This window comes from Ictalurus punctatus, chromosome 24 (genome assembly GCF_001660625.3).
Source record: "Ictalurus punctatus breed USDA103 chromosome 24, Coco_2.0, whole genome shotgun sequence".
Lineage (NCBI taxonomy): Eukaryota > Metazoa > Chordata > Actinopteri > Siluriformes > Ictaluridae > Ictalurus > Ictalurus punctatus.
In genome coordinates this window covers 12,095,956-12,112,877 of record NC_030439.2, presented here as the reverse complement: position 1 = coordinate 12,112,877, position 16,922 = coordinate 12,095,956, and the positions used below count along the sequence as shown (strand labels likewise).

General features: G+C 36.1%; 1 protein-coding gene across 2 annotated transcripts in view; it reads right to left on the bottom strand.

Annotated features, from left to right (window-relative positions):
- The window catches only part of trappc3 (trafficking protein particle complex subunit 3), a 28,361-nt gene extending 22,990 nt beyond the window's left edge, over positions 1-5,371 (bottom strand). Inside the window, exons 1-2 of one of the 2 annotated variants that reach the window (XM_053675044.1) lie at positions 5,070-5,371; positions 1,840-1,937 (exon numbers count right to left, since the gene is read on the bottom strand). In XM_053675044.1, coding sequence (XP_053531019.1) covers positions 1,840-1,937; positions 5,070-5,111 — 140 coding nt within the window. In that variant the 5' untranslated portion in view covers positions 5,112-5,371. 2 annotated transcript variants of the gene reach the window in all.
- Between the last annotated feature and the right edge of the window lie 11,551 nt (positions 5,372-16,922).

Here is a 16,922-nt window from a genome sequence, read left to right as displayed (position 1 = left end):
AAGCTTTACAGATCTTTATTGGAAAGGGTTTAAACAATGTTTTTCATGCTTGTTCAATGAACCATAAACAATCACTGCACATGCTCCTGTGGAACAGTCCTGTAGACACGAACAGTTTACAGGCGGTAGGCAATTAAGGTTACAGTTACAATAACTTAGGACACTAAAGAGACCTCTCTACTGACTCTGAAAAACACCAGAAGAAAGATGTCTAGGGTTCCTGCTGCAGGGAGGCATGAGGACTGCAGATGTGTCCAGAGCAATAAACTAGTTTATTAAATATCTTTATCCTGATACAAAATAAATCAGCATATAGGACACACAGACTGCAGTATTCATACATAATTCACAAAACTACTTTCTTAATATTGTACCCAAATTATGTCCACTTGAACACTGCCGAACCTTTTTGATTTTTTATGGAACTCAAGAGCCCAGCAGCGACAACTTGGCAGTGCTGGGATTTGAATTCATGACCCTCTGATCAATAACCTAGTAGGACCGATCTCCGATATTGCAAATGTGCAGCAATGTCAGGTATAGAAGCTATAGACAAAGTTCTACAATGTGCCTGTGTCCTTACCAATAAAAGAAAACTTTTTCAAGTTACACTGCCTCATTACTAGGTTCTAAACTGACGTATGACCTTTAAGACACTGAATGGCTTAGCTATCGTGCATCCCACTGATCTCCTGAACGAGTATAACCCATATGGATCATCTCTAGACTCTGGAATAGTGTTCCAGTATACATTAGGAACATTAGCTCAATAACCTTTTTAACATCCATATTAAAAACACTTGTATAATTCTCATTCTTAGGGTTTATCCTGTTAAGTATACTCTGCATGATTTGTAGTAATTCAAGATTTATAGTTAATTCCTTAGATCTCTTTAATGTAATGTATTATACATACCTAGTATGCACTATCTAATCTTTTGTATGTAAAGCTCTTTGACATGTTGAGCTCAAAATGAAGTGTGTTATTACTACCACCAATAATTATAATAATAATTATTATTTGTAACTACTGCTACTTAAAGATATTAAAGTAGGTACTTCTTCTACAATGAATAATAACAGACAGTATGAATACATTCAATGATTCATTCATTCATTCATTCATCAGTGGCTCCACCTTTGATGACTGGCAAGATGAGCAATTTTATTACTTGTGTTTTTCCCCTGACAACAAAAACCCTCTAACAGAGTCCATGATCTAAAAAAAAAAAACCACAGAAATAACCAAACAGCGATAAATCATTTTCAACATTTTACTAGACAGTATTCTGTTTAAAGGAGGTAGTGGAATTTGTCAGTGTGCTGCAGGATTGAGACATATATCTGAATGGACAGGGCCGTAGCCACACAGTTGGTCTATTCATGTTACATCATGCAGTGGGTAGGTGGTGGTCTCTAAAGGACTATAGTTGTACAGTTCTGTGCACTTTTCCTGTTAACCGCCCACTGAGGTAGACACCCACATCCCCAGAAAACCACAGAGAGAGAGAGAGAAAGAAAAAGAAACAGAGAGAGAGAGAGAGAGAGAGAGAGAGAGAGAGAGAGAGAGAGAGAGAGAGAGAGAGAGAGAGAGACTAATTTGGACAATATTCTATCTTAAACAAACCCAGGAAATCTTTATATTTTGAATACCTATGGAAAAATGGCCGGACAACATTCACACCACTGCATTCTAGCAAACTGTCTCATGTAATAACAAAACCAAAGAAATGTGAGAAGTGAGATGTCTACTGGATATAAAGTCTCAGGTAAAACCAGATGTGAACATATGATACAAACAGAGAGAGACAAAGATGAAGTGAGGGACACAAAACTTACATTTTATCAAGCTGCTTGTTCACTTCCTCATCATTCTCATAATCCTTACAGAGCTGTGTGACCAGGGCTCCATATGTGAGAGTAAACAATTCTGAATTCTGTTGAACAGCATAAAAAACAACAACAAACCCCCCCAGAAAGACAGTCAGTGAAAGATCACTACATTTCTTCAACTATAAACAGTGGTATTCGATTAAGAATTTTCAGCGACATTAAATTCATTGCTTATAAAATGTCTTAATAAAGAACTAACATGACTGAATGACAGCAGTGAGTCAGCTTTTCATGCTTAACCTCGGTTTAGCTCATGGTTATAAATAAGACTCATCAATCTGAAGTGGCTCTGTTTTATTTCACAGTAGCGCTTCAAGGTAACACTTGTGCCACAGACACCGAACAGACAAGACATCTGTTTTCAGAATAAACTCATATTTCCCATTAAGAAAAAAATACCTATATTTTTTCTTACACTCTCCACTACTGATAAAGTCGATCCCCTGAAATACCGCTGTCTGCCAATTGATGACCCCCGCACTTTATTCTTTTACATAAGAACCAAGAAATTTGCATTATACTTAGTCAGACAACATTTTGTTACTCATCTCTTCATCAAGGGTTCAACACTGGCATTGTAACAGTTCTAGGATTTATACTCAAGCTTCCCATCACTAATGTAGAACCTTAACTTAAGCTACAGTTACCTCCATTCTCTGTTTTAAATCAATGTACCCTGCGCTATTATATCGTTAAATCCGAATGGGCAGAAAGGGTTCATTAATTGTTAATAACAGTAGCTCTGACAGTAGTCCTGGCTGCAAGGTTTATATTAATGCACTCATTTTAAGACATTACGTAAGCTTTCTGTAACATTTATTGAACGATTCTTGATGTCAATACTTTATAACCAACATTAAGTCTTCAGAATGGAGGACTTTGTAGTTCAAGTTGTTTTTTTCGTATTAACTTTAAAAGACAGGAAAGCCGACAGAAACCGGCTGCTATAATGCAATTGATAACAGGAACTAACTTGTCCTGTGGACATTCCACAATCAATCAGTCCATCCACTTACCATACCACTTATCCATTACAGGGCACCTCCCTCCATCCCTCACTCACGGGCACTTTAGCAATGCTTATCCACCCAGTGGTGGGAGGAAACCAGAGAAACCCCACACAGACACAGGGAGAACATGCAGAGCTCCACACAAGCTCAGAATCGACCCTGACGTTGTGAAGTGTAAAACGGTGATTATCCATAATGTATAATAAAGAGAAGTACCTTTTTTAAAAAAATACCCTAATCTTAATAAGCTTATCAATTATTTATTTGTATATTAATATCCCCGTGTGAGCAGTTGTAGTTCATTATACCACAGCAATTGCCCAACAATTGTAATTTTTTAATTGATTAATGATCAACACATTGTACGTTTATCCATTTATAGTTACGATTACTATTGTGGAACATGGGGGGCATGGTAACTAAGTGGTTAGCTTGTTTGCGTTGCACCTCCAGGGTTGGGGGTTCGATTCCCGCCTCTGGTGTGTGAATGTGTGTGATTGTGCCCTGTGATGGGTTGGCATCCCGTCCAGGGTGTTCCCCACCGTGTGCCCCAAGTTCCCTGAGTCCTCTAGGTTCCCCTGCGACCCTGTGTAGGACTAGTGTCCGACTCAGGGTGTATTACTACCTCATGCTTAGTGTTTCTCACATAGAGTCAGGATCAACTGCAACCCTTACCTGTATAATGTGGTTACTCAAGATGAATGAATGAATTTATGTTTTTCTAAAAATATACTTTGTACTTACTATATTTATGTACAAGATGATTAATATTATTATTATTCAGTTTACCTTTATTGTCAATTCTGTTTGTCACAGAGCAGAAATTTGTCTTGGACACTGGTATCATACATGTATCCATAAATACAAGCAGATAGATCCCACAAAAATAAAAATCAGTCAATTCAAATATCACCACAATACCAACCATGCTCTATAGTTTATTTAATTTATAAAAAAATTCAAAATAGTCACTGCCATTGGAAAAAATGAGATATAGGGGAATTGGGCAATGGGTGAATTGCCTGATTAATTACTTGTGAATGTTTATTCTTGTTTAACTGTTCGATCTCCATACCATGAAACAATGCTATATGTAAGAATACTCTCAATCACAGATCTATAAACCATGGTTAAAGTATGTGTGCTACTGTTAAACTCCTCAGTGTTATTATAATTATATTTTTTTGTGTTATACAGGTTATAAAACATTTTTGGGTTCAAATCCAGATTGAAATGTGCTGTAACATTAACAACACCCCTTTATATCTTGCATTAAACCCGATTCAACTTATCAGGTACTCATGTTATTGCAAGGAAAACAGAAGCCCTATAGCTTACATGATAACTGCAAAGTTCTTCGAATTCACTTGCTGCAATCACGTCACTGTTCCCTGCTTCTTAGTCTTGGGCGCCACCTTGTGGTCCCCAACAAGTCTATACTCAATCAGTGGCCAATTTATGAGGTACACCAACCTGGTCTCTACACTGACTCCTACTTTTATCAGGTATACAATTACTGATTGTAACCGATCACAAAATCAGTGGAAAGAGATCACCGTATGGTGGATCATTCTCAGCACAGATGTGATACTTTTTTTTAAATGTAGTTTTTATAACACTAGACACTTACTGCACACTTTGTTGCCTTCTATTGGTCTAATGGATACCACTAAGGACCAATAATGGTAATGGTTTTAATGGTTAGTTGTTGGTTTGTAATGGTATTTGTAGTGGAAACCATTAGAATCTGTGATGGTTTCTAATGGATTTTTTTTTCAGCAGGTCTTGCTCTGTACACGTTAAACACCACGACCACACATCAGAATATCAAATAGGGCAAAGTTTTACCATTAACAAGAACGCATGCAATGACTGAACAAATTAACAGATATTTGGTTTTAACATTTGGTGAATAAACTAAAAACCAGCTGCCGTTATGTTGACTTTTTTCTTTTTAAATGAAAAACGCCAAGTAACGTTTAACTGGATCACTTATAGAGAGTTACAAACGTCTCTGTGTCGGTAAAATAAAATAAAACTGCATTCTAAACACATTAACACCAACACAGTGAAACTGGCACATTATTTTGCATATGGAGATGTTTTGTTTTCATTAGCTAAACACCCTGCTAGCCAAGACAAACCTGTCTGTAGATACACACTTACCATCTTCTTGTTGTCTGTAGTTCTGTTGGACTGCCTAGACATTGTGTATCGTATTACAGCTTTGTGTAGGTAGGTCACAAGTTATATTTTATTAACTTGTTTCTGAAACACAATGATCGTATTCCTGTATCGCTTTCAAACCTACTTCCTGAATCACTTCCGCATGTCAGAGGTCGTAGTTCGCTTTGATTCTTGGGATTTGTAGTTTTCCCGCTTTTGATGCCTTTTTCTCTCTCTCGCGCACACTAGTGAAGGGAAGTTCGGATCATTTTACTGACTCGGATATTTGAATCTCGTTCAGCAATATGAATGAATCTTTTTTCGAGTCATTTGGTTCATTTCAGCAGAATATAACTAAAATGTTACATGTTAAAGTCTCCTACAGATCTAGTACTTAAACTATAAAATAAACAATAGGCTAATGCAGCCAAGGCCAAATTATGAGAAAGAGGAATGATTAATTAATAGCTTAGCATTAGGTCTTCAGGCTATGCAGTCTGTTAGTTCACCTGATCTGAGTTCTTTCTTTTGTCACGTCACATTTGTCACCTCTGTTCCCCGGAAACAGAAAGGATTATTTCATGTCTTCAAGTCGTTCGTTCATACCGTTTCCGGTATTGCATGGTGCATTGCCTATGGGGCGGTCACCAGAAGAACGAACGACTCAAACCCGAAGACTCCAGAGGTGAACTAATCATTTCTGTTTCCGGTACAGAACCTATGGGGATGTTACAGCACACGCGCAGTCAAAATAAACGAATCACTCTCTGAGACAACTTGTTGTTCCCGAGTCATATTAAAGATTCGATCAAAATAAACGAATCGTTCATGAACGACAGATCACTAATGCACGCGGGATATCTTATCTTTATGTGCGCGTTTCCAAGACTCCCCACAAGATGGCTGTGTACACCAAAGCACTGACATGCTATGTGGCTCAGTGATGTGTCATGCACTAAGGAGTCGGTTCCCTTTAATGAACGTTTAGCGTGTACTCACATATATGAGCCGTTTTTAGTACTTCTTTTTGTAGATGTAGGCAACACCGTTACTTTTGTAGTGTAATTTAATAAAATATTTTTTCAACATCTGTGCTGTTCGTTAGTATGGATTAATTTATATTTTAGTCAGAAGAGCCAGAATTCCCACCCCTAATGTTGTGGAATTCCCATTGTTGCAGCGAACCAAATATAATGTCGAAAACCCCCAAACAAACACTGAGTAGTTATTTTCAAATAGAATAAGAGAAAACAAGCTTTTCCCTGTGGAACCCCTCTCCCCCCAAACAATAGAAACCATCACAGAAATGTTAATGGTTTCCACTACAAATGCCATTACAAACCATCAGCTGTTAACCATTAAACCATGACCAAATATTTCCATTACATAGTAGGATGTATTTGGAATGTCCATCCATCCATCCATCCATCCATCCATCTTCTATACCACTTATCCTTCTCAGGGTCACAGGGAAACCTGGAGCCTATCCCAGGGAGCATCGGGCACAAGGCAGGGTACACTCTGGACAGGGTGCCAATCCATCACAGGGTGTATTTGGGTTGTAGGTCCTTAATGGTATCCACTAGACATAATAGACCACAAATAGAAGGCAACAAATTATCAGTAGAGAATTCCACAGTAACCATTACAGTTTCCATTAAAACCAATACAATTGCCATTATAACTATTAAAACCACTGCAAATTCTATGAGGGTTTCAGATTTTTTTTATTTTTTTTGGCAGGGTAAACATAAAACTGAACTTAATGCAGAACTACATTTAGAAATCATATATTGTGGTCAGATGAGATCAAAATAAAAACTGACCATGCACTACATCAACAGTCAAAAAAAAAAATTGAGACTGCAGCCAATGAACATCAAATAAATCCCACTAAAATACTGTATGGAAGGGATTTATTGATGCTTTGTGGCTGTTAAGTTAGTGAGCCTTGTGAAAATGAATGGAATTATGAATTCCACCAAGTATCAGGATATGATAGTGTTACACCAACTCTGCTAGGTGCTAATGACTTGGCTACAAGCAGACCTTTTGACTAGACAATGACTCCAAAGATACATCAACACAAATGATCATTTCAGTCCCCTGGTTTTAATCACAACATTCCAGTCTGGGTGATGAACAATCCACATACACAAATCTAAGACTACAGCTGAATTTGAAATATTCTACACAGAGGAGTGGGTCCAGATCATTGTGCAAGAATTTCAAAGCTTGGGATTAAGTGCTGCTATTCTGTCCAGGGCTGTCCATTTGTTGGGGTGCCATTAGTTTTGTTTTGCAGATAACCTTGCACTACTATTTAAAAGCTTATTTTCACAAAGGGTGCCTGGTATTTTGAAATTTTCTGTTCTTAAATATTACAAAGCCCCATATATTCATAATGTAATCAGTTGTACAACTTTTACACTCCAGCTTCTGTCGCATTTACACTAATAAATATTTGAAGTAGAACTATTTGGTTCAGGATTTACAGCAAAACTGGTCCCTATTTCTAGAGAGGCTTAAACTAGCATTTCTGAAATGTAGCAGTAGGATAAGCTTAAATATAAAGTTTTATTCCCCAACCTAATACCCCTAGGGCTGGTATATATGTTTTACAATGAATCATTTTGCAATACCACTGAAACAGATTTCAGCTTCAGCAGTTATGCTGTGCTGATTCAGCTTATTTACCTTACAGAGAAAATGTCCTAATCTAGTTGCTCATTATCATCTATTTTCCTCACCAGTGCTGCCTCTCACACGCTGTCTATGTTGGGGATGGCTCAAAATGTAAAACCTGGAAACCATTTGAAAACACCTGAGATAAATCCATATTCCTTCTTCGGTCCTTTATCATAACTTACTTAACTACAGTATATTTGACAGAAACAAGTTAATATGAAATGACATTTTCCAGACTAATAACTTCCAACTTATGTCTTGATGCAAGCTGGTTCTTGGTCATGGACAGAAACAATCAGTGAGTCAGGAATAAATTGGTTCAGTAAGTTTCAGACCTTTTTTGCAGCACAGCAGGAAGATTTTTGTTGTGAAAATACAGGTTTAACTTTTATACTAGGGAACATATCTTTCATATGTTAGCTATATTTAAAAGATGCATTCCTGATCAGTGTAGACAAGCACTCAGGAGTGTGGGGTTCGGATACAGAATAGGACACTTTAAATGTTAGAAAATCAGTAAGCACAGAGGTAAACAAGGTGTACTGCACATCAGAAAGGTTTCTTCAGGGTGATTATTTTTTTATATAACAGCATGCCCTGTTAGGATTTATTCCGCTTTTACCACAGCAATTTATCAATGATTACAAATTTAAATGTATTAAAGAATGACATCATACTTTTAACTGCTTTTTTGTAATTACATTTAATGTTGTGGAACATCACTGAAACAAGTTTGTTCCTGAAACAATAATGTATTAGAATGAGCACTTTAATATAAACCTGTGATAAGGAATTACAGCTAGCACTACTGTCAGACTTACTGTTGTAGAAGAAATGAATCAACACCTTCTGCCCAATCATAGTCAAGACTTTAACAACACTGTGATATAATGCCTAGTAATGAGTCAACAGGACCATGATGCCTAAATAACAGGTGAAAACTGGTGCTGGAGAAGGAAAAGTTTAGGATTGGATGCTGAAATGAACTATACAAAGATTAATATATAAAATCCCCTCAAAATCTATTGGAACAGCAAGGCCAATTCATTTGTTTGTGGTCTCACAATATTTCTCTCATCAGCTGTTGTTGTTTTCCTTGGCTGACCCATTCGGTGTCTGTTGCTCAGTACACCAGTGGTTCCTTTCGTTTTCAGGACATTACAAATGGTTGTATTGGCTATGCCCAATGCTTGTACAATGCCTCTGATTGATATTCCCTCTTTTCTCATCTTCAGAATGGCTCTCCCATAGACGGCTCTATGATCTTCATGTTTGTTTATCCTTTTTAACAACAAATACAGTCTTCACAGGTGAAACTGAAGGCAAAAACCAAGAGTAGATGTTCAGAACTATTTATTATTTAAACAATCAATCTAACAGGACACCCCTGGGTAACAAGAAACACGTCAGTCACATGTTCCAGTATTTTGCTCAACTACAAATTGGGTGGTCTGATACAAAATGTGCTATGTTCTATGTCGTTTAACACATCTACATATAAATACCAGAAAATAAAAGCTGAAATTCAAAACTTTGTTCTCATATTCATCTTTTGATCTGAAACCCAAATGTCTTCAGTCTAGAGCAAAAAATATAAACAGAACAAAAGAAAAATAATTGGACTTGGGATTCCAATAGTTTTGCAGGGACTGTAGACATTGTCTGTATTTACACACAACATCTGACACTAGAGAGCCAGGATCAGTTTGATATAAAGGCAAGTAATTTGGTATTCTAGCTTTCTGTTGAATGCTAAAGTAGTAAAAAGAGATGCATACCTTCCCTACATACAACAACAGCAGGCCATTATGGGAAATTAAAAATGAAGTCTTTTTTTTTTTTTAAATATATATATATATATATATATATATATATATATATATATATATATATATATATTTATGCACTATTCAAGGGTATAGTATTCACACAAAATGCCACCAATGGTCTTTATAATAGACCAAAAACTGACCATATAACATAGCTGTCATATTTCAAGGTAGATTCGGAAGCAATCGCAGATATACAACGTTTTATTAAACAAACAAAAAAAAAAAACGAAACAAAGACACTAAGACAACTTGGCAAAATACTGTGGCAAGAAACAAAACACAGTAACAGGGAACACGGCAATATCAGGGAACACGGTAATCTAAGACAAACAGTGCAAACAATGGCTATATATAAGTGTGCTTATTAACAGAACCGTGATTCAGGTGCAGGTGGTCATGTGACATGTAGTACAGTGCAGTGGCTGATGGGAACTGAAGTCCAGAGTTACCTCCTTCATATATGACAATAGATTGAAGAGCCAGGCCAAAAAAAAGAAAAAATATGGAAGTGAACATCTTAAATTCTAGATTACTAATACTTATGCTCATAATGATGAAAATTTAAAATGGTATAATGGGTATGTTGGAGAGGAATAGTCATAAATTACAGGTATTGCTGGAATTAATCCAGACTCCAACAGGAACAGTAATTATTACTTAATAAAAATTACCCCCAGCTCAGCAATATTAAACTGCTGCTGAGAACAGATTCTTAAATTGCACATGTATAATTTAGCATGAGAATATAGCCATCTGCTGACAGAATCATAATTTAAAGATTCTGGTGATTTATACCATAAATTTCTTAGCATTATGAGTGGTGATCAGTCATACTGTACATGAGTTTAGTGAAGAAAGTCAGCAAGTCATCAGAAACAAAAAAAGGAGACAGCAATGAGTCATGGCTGCATGTTTTACAGGGTTGGGTAGCTAGAAGGAATGAAGAATGTTAGGCTAGAAGTAATGAAGAAGCTGGCTTAGGATTGTTCATAAAATCCATGGAGGAACATATAGCAGTGATGGCCAAATATTTTCAACCCCAGCCTACAAACTATCTTCACATGAAGAACTGGGAACTGAAAGATCTATGGATTCATGCTCTATTTCTTGTAGATTAAATTAAACTGTTGCTGTATAATATAAATGATATCGTGTTTGAGAAAGAATATGAATTCCATCAAACAAGTGCCATCAGATTTGAAATGAGTGTATATTAAAATAAATAAATAAATAAATTCACAAAGTAAAACATCTAATAATGTGTTAATAATGTGTTTTCAATATAGCAGAGGGTGAATTTAATTGTCAAATGATTCTTTTTGTTTGTTTTGTTTTTGTTTTCCATACTGTCCCAATTTTTTTGGAATTGGGATTGTACTGTATACTAAGTAGTTTTAGATCTTCAAACAAAATACAACATAAAACAAAGGCAACTTGAATAAACACACAATACAGTTAAAAAAATTAAATAAATTATATATATATATATATATATATATATATATATATATATATATATATATATATATATATATATATATATATATATACATATATATATATATATATATATATTGAAGCAAAAAAACAAAAAAGTTATGCAACATGTGAAAAACTAATTGGCCCTTAAAGTTAAAATCTGGTTGTGCCACCTTTAGCAGCAATATCTGCAACCAAACTCTTCCATTAACTGGAGGTCAGTCTTTCACTTCCTTCTAGGACTTGGACTCTATGATTTGGATCAGTGTCTTGCTGCATAATCCAGTTGTGCTTGAGTTTCAATTTACTGGCTGAAGACTTGGCATTCTCCTTTAGGATTTTTTGGTAGAGAGCAGAATTCATGTTTCTCTCAATTATTGCAATTTGCAGAGGCCCTGAAGCAGCAAAGCATCCCCACACCATCACACTGCTGCCAAGACGTAAGTTGTAAAATATGTACTTAACTTCTAAATTCATGTAGCTATTGTTCCAATATTGTTTCATTTGATGTCAACTTTTATTTCAACATTGCATACAGTATTATAGACCCATCTACATACACTCCTGTGTATCACTTTTATACAAGCTTTTATTGGACTAAATTACAGGACATTGAGATGTTATGCACCTTATATTTCCTAAGAGGCCATTTTCACAAATTAAATCATTTAAATCATTGAACATGATGTAGATGACTCCATGGCACTACATAGTAGTAGAGACAGAGAAAACGTAATAAATCCCACTTATCCATTAGCAATATTCTCTAGCAATTTTCAGGGTAGAAATCATATATAACCGAGTGGAATTTTGGAGAAGAGTGCTGCAGTTTGCCTTATTACAAGAATAAGAGGTACGTGCAAAAGGTGTAATGTGCATGGAGCTTGCATGCCCTCCGCATGCTTTGGGGGTTTCCTCCCTCAGTCCAAGACATTTGTTGTAGGCTGATTAGTTTATCAAATTGTCCACAGTGTGTGAATGTGTGTGCTACTGTGCCCTGTGATGGGTTGGCACCCCATCCAGGGCCTCCCTGCATTTTGCCCAGAGTTCTTTGGGATAGGTTCCAGACTCCGTGCGACCCTGTGTCGGATAGACGCTATGGAAAATGAATGGATGGACAAAAAAAATAAGCTGAAATGTTGTTTCATGCTCAGTGATGACAGGCAGCAGATGGGCCAAGGCCAGAAGCAGGTGAAATGGCAGACCAATAATATGTGATGCAAAAAGAACATTAACTGATAAATAAGTCAGTTTACATCTCTCCATACCACTGAGAAATCTGTTTTTAAAGAGGTTATGCTACTCCCCTAATGAGGCATATCTTTCTGTCATAAAAAAGGGGAAAACCACCCAACGTTTCGTGCAGTGCCTTTAGGCCATCACAGTTCAACTTACAGTAATTAGTAAAGCAGGCATGTGCAGTGATATTTTGGGAAGCGGTGGCTTGGGGAGAACAAGGGCACCCGTAGCATCCAATAATAATGATACAATTACAGTCCAACTACAGCTGTATGATTTTAAAAACATGCTTTAAAGCACCACACTGAGAGAAACTAACCCACACTGTAGGCTATAACACAGTAAAATCCTGCCCCAAGCTAGCCCCACACCCCCCTTACCCCCAACATACACACCACAACTTACATTTTTCATAATCATACGCTCAACTGATGCAGTGAGATGTGGTGAAGTAGATTATATGCCAATGAAGTTTGCTGTTCACAAACTTACTTCAAACTTGTATTATGTTTTCTGTCATTCTCATTTATTATTACGCAAACCAAATCTATCATTCTGAACAATGTGTTTTTAAATTTGAGACATTCATTGCAAGTTAAAATGCTCAATAGAACACGAATATATAACCAACCTACTGAACAATGTGTGTGCAAGTTTTTGACCATGACCATGTATGACCATGCTTCAGCTAAATGTACTGTATATACATGCCCCCCCCCCCAGTTGTTTTCCAATAACAGCATGCCCTAAAGTGTTTTATTCTTCTTATACCACAGCAATTTATCAATTCTTATAAATGTCTATGATGTTTGTAATTATACATTATTTAATTCTTAGGTACAAAGTAAAATTAACTAAAATTAACTAAATTTTGACATGGCTTAGTTTGTAAACTTGTTTATTATTATTATTATTATTATTATTATTATTATTATTATTAGTAGTAGTAGTAGTAGTAGTAGTAGTAGTAGTATTAGTATTATTAGTATTATTTTTATTATTATTATTAATTTGAATTCAGATTCTTGGTCTTGAATTGAATGCACATTTTTGACCTAGGCATTAGTTGGTCCATACATTACAAAAAAGTGCTTATCTTTTAGTAGTTCCAATATCACTGAATTTTGTATTTTGGTAGGTTTCCATAGCTCAAGTAGCAGTATTCAATTGTGTTTCACTTTCTTCCTTTTTTCCAACTTCATGTTCATTATTTTGCTAATTTCTTTAAAAATTGTCAAGAAACAAAAGCTTTCTCTTCATTTTTAATGTTGCGCTGTCTCTTACATCTCAGTTTTAAAACCTTTGTGATGTCCACTATGTGTTTTACATGTAGCTGAATCACTATGTATGCAGAAGAGAGCAAATTGCGCTTTCCTCCTAGTGTGCAACCAAATGTAGCTGGCTGGCTTAACATGTCTTGGAGCTCACATGTTCTACCCTTCCCCCTTCCCAGTTGGTACTGTACAGTAGCTCTTTTGTGATTAGGCGAAAGCTGGCTGGTAGGTGGGAACTGGCATCAGACCAAAGTGGGGAGAAAATTGCATATTCTATACAGAACTCCATAAGCAATTCATAAACCACATTTATGTTCAGGAACATAAGAAAGTTAATTTGTTTTCTTGGGGTGTGTATGGATGCCATTAGTACAGTACACATTCTGAGATAGAATAGTCAGGACACACTTGCACACCTAAATGCAAAGTAAGATTATTTAGTATAATGTTCACATAATGCTGTAAACCAAGTAGATGAATTAACTTAAAATAATTATGTTTTTGGCCCACCCAATACTCAGATTATGTCATCTGTAAAACAGGAAGATCTTTTGACCTATAGCATATTTTGTAGTTTTGGCAGCATATAGCACTGCAGGGTGGCATGTGTGGGTAAAACATAGATTAGGGCTTCTAATTTCCTGACAATTTTAACTTTCCCAAACAGCAAAGGTAGACATGCAGCTGGCTCCAATAAGTTTTTCAACCATAAAATGCTTTGTATTAATTACACAAACACAAAACACTGGTTAACTGTTAAAGCTCATTAAGCCTGATACATGACCACTGCAAGTCTTCCTCCATATGGAGGAAGTGCATATAATAGGGGGACACATTAAACACATAGTTGTAAATTAAGGAACCTTGTATGAAATCTAGTGGGTTTAAGTGTATCTGCTTTCATCCCCAAAGGCTATGTGATAATTATCCACAGAAGTTTTAGCGACATTTTAATGACCCAGGAATGTGAGTGAAGGGACTCACTTTCTGGCTTAATTCTGAAGATAACAGAGTTGCAAACTGTAACACTAAAGTATTGCTTTAGTTGGAGTGTTCACAAGGAATCAGAGATGGAAGAGTGTTCACAGTAAACTTATCAGGTTACTAACATAAGTTTACTATAAGCAACTTGCATTGACAATGAAGCTTATTATGGGTTTAAAATGGAGCCAGTTACTGGCTATAAAATAACGGCAGAAGAACACAAATACAAAGAGAGAGAGAGAGAGAGAGAGAGAGAGAGAGAGAGAGAGAGAGAGAGAGAGAGAGAGAGAGAGAGAGAACCCTCTTAAGTGTCTGAAAAATCTGGAGTACCTTTTCTTAATGTCAAGTTTTTATGGAGGCTATTAAACCATCTATTTACAGTGACTGGCTGATCTAAACACCTAGAAAGAATTACGAGATTGATTCTGGGTCAATTAAAGGTGAATTAAGGGGCACTGAAATACACCCATCAGGTCAGATCAGATGTTTGGAGGTCGAACATCATCAAAATTTTTAATAATACACACTGACATATTAATTGATTCAGTGTAAAAATTTGGCATTATAACTGTAGTCTTGCTCTTTCATGCCCTTACACTATGAAGGCTTATAAAAATGTAGGTAGCAATTATTTTCTTGTAATATGTTTCTGGTTTTCTTATAATGTGTTTCTTGTAATGTATTACAGTAGAGTTCATATGCATTTGTATAGTTAAGGGAGAACTGATAGAAGTGTACTGAACTTTTAAAAATACAAGCTGCTCTGATGCATTCAGTGAAGCCTGACTCATATGCTGAACTTTAAAAGCTGCCAAAATTGCTGGACTTAAAAGCAAAACACCAGTATGAGTAGCTAGATAATGGATTTAACCAAGATATGGCCCAATAAGCCAGCCAACAGTGACTGGAAATTACTGACTTCCTTTTCTTTAACTCTAATTGCCCACTCTTCCATGTTCAAGCAACAAAGATGTCCTTGCTCTCCTGCATGACTGAATTAATTTGACGTGGCCAACAGAGTACTTTCTTGTCACATATGACAGGCTGGGTCATGTCACATACAGAAAAGTCCAATTGGATAAATTTGTGTAGCTAACAAAATAAAATCTCTTCTAACACAAGTTAAAATAAATCAGGATATTCATAAAGACTCATCAGGCACTCTTTGTGAAAGGAAAGGGGAATTAACTGAGCTTGTATTTTACTTAATGAATAGATCCAGTTTTAAAAGAGATGACATTGAACTCTCTCAGTAAACTTTCCTATTCACTCCATCAAAGATTTGTTGCAAGTGAGGCACTGTAGACTCTCAGCAATAATGACTGGATATGTGGTGCTGGAGACAGGCTTTATGATAAATGTAAACTCAACTGCGAATGCTCTCACTGATGTTGTTGAAAGGAAGTAAGAGTGGGCGATTTGACATTTCATTCTCCGGGGCTGAAGGCGCTATTCTATTCAGCTGTGGTTTTGCTCAAGTTAAGAGATTTCTTGGCTGTGATTCTTTTTAGGATAAAACATATAATCCTACAGCTTTATGAGAAACTAAAGTATTTCAATGATCAGCTCAAGGCCTCAAACCTCCTTCTGCATGTGCAGCATCTGTAATTTTTTTTTAGCATATAGCTTTGAGTATAAATTTTTTTTGGACCTTTTATGCTTGCTTGCATTTCCAAATTCTGAAGTTTATTGTACAGTAACTGAATGGAAAACACTACAAAAATGATGACTTCCACATACCATTACAAAAGACAGGGGAAGTTTAAAACATTTTTGCAGTTTAGAATGAAGTAAGTCATCCATGCTGCACTTAACATAAGACACAAGGTGCACATTTTGTTTTGTAACTTACTTACATAATTAGGTTCTAACCTCAAAGCTGTCTCACAAATGGTCTATGGAATCCATAGTATAGACCATTTGTGTAAGTTCACAAGAGACCCTAATGAAAACCAATGAATTACAGGGAAATGTATTTCCCATTGTATGTATACACTTTTCCTGGTACAGTAATTCATTGGTTTTCATTAGAATCTCTTGTGAAATTACTCTATTACTGAAACCTATTGAGCAACAGTACCACACACATCTGTATCTGAACTATTCATAGCTTTTAGCAAGGTTATTCATTTAATAATAACACATTCCTACTTGTGTGTGGGAAACCAGGCTTGTTTTGATCACTTAAACCAATGGATATCGTGATGATGTAATTGAACAAAACCACATCATAGCTCATTAACCAACCCTAGCATACTGTTTCCATTTAGTTGCTGAGGTAAAGGATGCAACAAGACAAGTATTTCTTGCTCTGGTGGAGATATATGAGAAAAGTGCATGGGATTAGAGCATGAGAG